The 5,328-nt window shown below is 38.3% G+C and overlaps 1 protein-coding gene across 1 annotated transcript; it reads left to right on the top strand.

Annotated features, from left to right (window-relative positions):
* Positions 1–2,591: 2,591 nt before the first annotated feature.
* LOC103920003 ([Arg8]-vasotocin receptor-like) lies at positions 2,592–4,795 on the top strand. The gene is made up of 2 exons (XM_009327631.1): positions 2,592–3,504; positions 4,596–4,795. The coding sequence occupies exons 1-2, from the start codon at positions 2,592–2,594 to the stop codon at positions 4,793–4,795; spliced, it is 1,113 nt and encodes a 370-aa protein (XP_009325906.1).
* Positions 4,796–5,328: the final 533 nt, after the last annotated feature.

A 5,328-nucleotide genomic window follows, 5' to 3' on the forward strand; every position in this document is an offset into this window, starting at 1 on the left:
TTAACCTATATTAAACTGATTATATGCAAGATGGAGTAGAGTCTTACATCACTAGGGCAACTTGTACAAGGAGGGCCACCTCCCTTTTTATAAACATGGCAAAGGCTACTTGTTGCACAGTGTGCTTGCCCTTCAATCTATGTCCACATGCTGGGTCTGACACCTGTTATAGCATGTCTGCTGCCCAGAGAGTGTGTGCTGTGTACGTGTGTATGCCTAGGAAGAGTTGCCTGTTCCCAGGGATCTTGTTGAACTATTCTAGGTGTAGGTGATAAAACACATTTGCCTGAAATACGTCTACCCATACATTATGCATTGTGAAAATCATGCAAATATATGCTTCTGGTACTATATTCTGGTTAGTCTTCCAATAGTATCCCAGAAGTGACTTGTGTTGCATATTCTCATCTTTTTACATATAATTCCTTGATCATCTTTCAGATCATGAAATGTAAATTTATCTTCCATGTCTGACCCTGGGCTTAGTTTTCTATTCAGCATGTTCCTGTTTCAACCCACTTAGTCCTAGCTCTGCCTAGATGTAGATGGCCACCCAGTATCCTGCTAGAAGAATAAAGATCCCACCTGGCTTTCTGTTAGCTCATGGAGTGAGGGTGGTCAGCCAGCCTGCTCTGCAGCACAGTGTTTGCCATCAGCAGAATCACCAGGGACTCGTGGCCTGTGGCCAATTCAGTTATTCTGGAAGTTGCTGGGTGAAGGGAGGGCGAGGGTAAGGGCAAAACCATTTGTTCCCTTACAGTCTTGCCATGCTGTTTCCCACTAATTGGGAGAGATTCCAAACTGGGGGGGCGGAACTAAAAGGAAACAACCTCAGGAATCCAAGTTTCCTACAAATAGGCTTCCATTTAGGAAAAAAATTGTCAGGTATATTAGATTAAGTTGTTGTGATGTGTACTCTTTACAATATGGTCATAGAGAAAAGCTGTTGTAGACTCAGGCAGCTGCAGCAGTGTTCAGCCAAATCTGGATTATGGATATGTATAGCTGCTGTCGGTGGCAACGTTTCCTGAGGTTGTTCAGCTTGTCTGTTGTCTGTTCTCGTAGCCTTACCTTTGCTTGAGATATGAACATCAGTCCCGTGGTGGGATGGAAGGGGGAAAGAGGGAGAGAAAAGATGTTCTTATAAACCGTTGTAGTGTCTCTCAGCATCCTGTTTATGATTTTTGCCCTTCCCCTGTCGGTTGATACATGAAAACATTTAGTGCCAAAGAGATGGTAGTCTGTTTGTGAGATTCCTCAGCTGGTTTTATAACATAGTTGTGATCACAGTGATTAATCAGTGTAGGTGCAGTATTATGTACTATACATGCAGCATGGACATACTTTTAACCTTATAGGTTTCCTCTTCAAAAGACTTCAAATTACCAGTCTTCCGACTGTAACCAAAAGGATATGAGTGCTCTAGCTTCAGACAAGATGGCATACAAATATATCAAATATATACAGTATCTTTCATGTTAAATTAATTAATTTTATTAAATCCATCTTTTGTGATTAAGAGGGCAGACTGAGTGGGAAAAAAATAAAATTATATCAAAATTGCTCTTCTTATCTGCCACTAACAATATGCAAAAGTCACACTGGAAGATTGAAGAACAATGAAATTCTTGTGGTCATAATACAACTTACTCCACAAAAATAAAAAGGATTAGGTACTGAAAAATGACCTCCCAACCTTTAGCACTATAATAGAATAGAGACGTTTGGAAATTGTTTCATTGTAAAGACCCTTTCCTCAGTTCGATTTCCCACTGAATTTTCACTTATTTTTCTATTAAATTCTCAGTAGACTCCCAGTCCCGTTAAAAGTAATTTATTTCACATGTGTTATTTTTCATTTTGCTGAGAAAAAACCTCTAAGTCTTGACCCCATCTTGAAATAAAAAGATTATTTTTAGGGCAGTTAAAATATTTTTCTTTTTTTTTTCAGAATCAGGTGACTCCAGAAAACAGAAGGAAAAAAAAAAAGCTATGGAAAAATGCATTTCTTTGTCTCTGCTTCATTTAGGATGTGGTTGTACTCCAGGAGCCTAGAGAATTGCAGTTACGATGCGCCTGAGCTCAGGGGCCCAACTTTCCATCTACATATAAACATTTCTCCCGCTTCAGCTGAAGCATGCACTTCTGGTTTGCGTAAAAAAATATTTGCTAGAACTCTCCCGAGTAAGATCATTTAAGTATGATTTTGGCCACAGCTATTTACAAGTTCGGGCTTTGACTGAAGTGAGTAATTGAATTACGTTGAGCCTCTGAAGTTTCCCTTTTATTTATATATTTCCCCCAATTGTGTGGCTCGGTCTGCCATTGGCTGCGGTCCCTGCAGCCTACCCGAGGGCTCTGCAGTTACATAAGGCTCTGCTGGGAGCCTATATAAAGCCTTTTTGCACGCCAGCAAGAGACGGAATTTTATCAAGATCCAGGTCCCACTGCTTTAGTTCACACAAGCAGGAGGAGATTTGCTTGAAGATATACCGAAACCTGAACCCGGGCTGGTTTGTTTGCTAGCCAGTACTTCACAGCTGTCAACCTGAGTCGCAAGTAGCAGCTACTGTAAGTAGCTTCTGTGCACTATGAAGAATTTTTCATTTCCTATGCAGGATAACACACATCAGACCGAGAGTCCTCCTCACAGATTCCTGAGTTTGACAAATCAGTCAGATCCTGTTGGAAGACCAGAAAGAGATGAGCAATTAGCTCAAGTAGAGATTGCCGTACTGGGGGTCATATTTCTGACAGCGTCTGTGGGCAATTTTATTCTCATACTGGTGCTGTGGCGAAGAAGAAAGAAGCTCTCTAGGATGTATGTATTCATGCTTCACCTCAGCATCGCTGACTTAGTGGTAGCCTTTTTTCAAGTGCTGCCTCAACTCATATGGGATATTACAGACGTTTTCATAGGGCCAGATTTCTTGTGCAGAATTATCAAGTATCTACAATTGCTGGGCATGTTTGCCTCTACTTATATGATAGTGGTCATGACAGTGGACAGATATCAAGCAGTTTGCTACCCTATGGTCACTTTCCAAAAGAAGAGAGCTCTGTGGAACATCCCCATTTGCACCAGCTGGTCTATATCACTGATTTTTAGCCTACCACAGGTATTTATCTTTTCTAAGACTGAAATATCTCCTGGTATCTTTGAATGTTGGGGTGAATTTATTCAGCCATGGGGCCCAAGGGCATATGTGACATGGATTTTTGTAGTTATATTCTTCATTCCCTCAGCCATCCTTATCACGTGCCAGGTTAAGATTTGCAAAATAATCAAAAGAAATGTATGTGTGAAAAAACAGAATGAATATGAAGTAACAAATCAGAAGCAAGTCCTGCCATCACGAGCAAGCAGTGTGAACTGTATTTCAAAGGCTATGATCAAGACTGTAAAAATGACAGTGGTGACAGTTGTTGCGTATGTTCTCTGTTGGTCACCTTTCTTCATTGCACAGCTGTGGTCTGTGTGGTTCCCCAGTGTCATGACCGAAGGTAAGAAACTCTCCATCCTCATTCATAACTTCATAGCAGGCTAGGACATTGCTATATTGCTTTATATTTGCACTTTGCTTTTGTGTAAGAGTTACATGTGATCATCTGAGTACAATTAAAAAGAGAATCCTGGATTGATTATCTACTATATTTAATTAGGTACAGAAAACTTCATGTGTTCTGTGATCAAAACATCATATAAGTGTGTATTTTGTGTGTATGCATATGTTTTGAGTGATTAATGATTTAAAAATTAATAAAGAGCACAGGGAAAAGCATCAGCTGCTCCGGCAAGGGTTCAGACTTTTAGAGGTTTTAGATATTATAGCAGCAGTATTTTGGGTTCTTGAGGTGAAAAGGAGTAATTAACTATTCAAAGTAATAAAATAAAGATTTCATATTTACTGGATAGAACAGTGGTGTTATATGACATCTGATTTTTTGTTGGAATATTGAAATCATATTGATGAAATCTCTGTAGTACACTATGAAACAATTAAAAGTTGTGAAACAGCTGTTTATAAAGCAAAAAAAACAAGCCTGAGAGAGATATCAAAGAACACTATGTTGTAAACAAGATTAATCTCGTCAAACTTACACTGTTGCCTCTTTGTGAAGGGCAGACTCTGTATGTGACTTTATTTAAGTTCACCTATTCTAAACTCAAAGATATAAACCAAAGGAGAAAAAAAAGATAATAGCTCTGTCTGATGAAAAAAAAACCTTCTGATCTTTGTTTTAAGAATTCTTTCCTTCAGTGTAAATTTGAGTCTTACTGCACATATATTTATATCAATAGCTATATCTGTATTTATCCATATCTGTATAGCAGGTTTGCAATTGCTTTTAAATGTAATGCAGTTACATCAAAAAAGAGCTATATGGATCTATTTAACTCTGAAATGCATACAATACAGTGTGCTTCATACTTTCAACAATTACAAATTGCATGGAATAAATGGGAATTTCCTACTGTTAGATTAACTTTAATATATGAACAGGTACACCAGAAAGCAGCAGACTGTGAAAATGTTACTTATTTGTATGAGTGCTTTATTTACTCTGTTATTCCTTTAACTATTTCATTCTAGGTTCGGCATTCACCATTATCATGCTCCTTGGCAATTTAAATAGTTGCACCAACCCATGGATTTACATGTATTTTTGTGGCCACATTCCATATTGCACAAATAAGCAGCTGGAGAACACCTTGGCTCGAGAGGAATCGGTGATCACGGGGAGCATTCATCTCGTAGACAGGGACCCTGAGGAAAACAGTACTTCTGCATAAATGTTGAATGCTTTTTGTTGTTTTGTTACATTTGCTATGTTTGCAAGACGTATCGATATTTTACCACCGTCCCTTGTTTTGTGGATAATGAAGCTGGAAAAGTGTCTTTTGTTGTAGAAATATATTTCTCTGCAGTTCTGCAGCATATACAGGAAGTTTCTGTGTTGTGCAATCCTGACTCAGTACTTCCATCACCACTGTGTTACCAGAATGAATTCTTGTAAAGACTGACAAAGATACATAAAAGTATCTTAGATATTTTGTGTCCTAAAGTATTTTGTCTTCTGTGATTCTGGATTTCTAAGTAGTAAAATTTTACAACTAACTGGTCCAACAAATTGAAACATAGTTGGAAAGGAATCTGACATAATTAGACTTGAATATGTGTTCAAATTGAACCATGAATTGTTCATCATTCTGGTGTGATTGGGGGACAGTTTGGCAAATCTTGAGAAGGCAGCAGAAAGTCAGAAAAATCCATTGCCAGCTATTATTAATACCTGTTTTAAATTAACTCCTTATATATTTTTATA

Source organism: Pygoscelis adeliae, unplaced genomic scaffold (genome assembly GCF_000699105.1).
Source record: "Pygoscelis adeliae isolate BGI_AS28 unplaced genomic scaffold, ASM69910v1 Scaffold113, whole genome shotgun sequence".
NCBI classification, from domain to species: Eukaryota; Metazoa; Chordata; class Aves; order Sphenisciformes; family Spheniscidae; genus Pygoscelis; species Pygoscelis adeliae.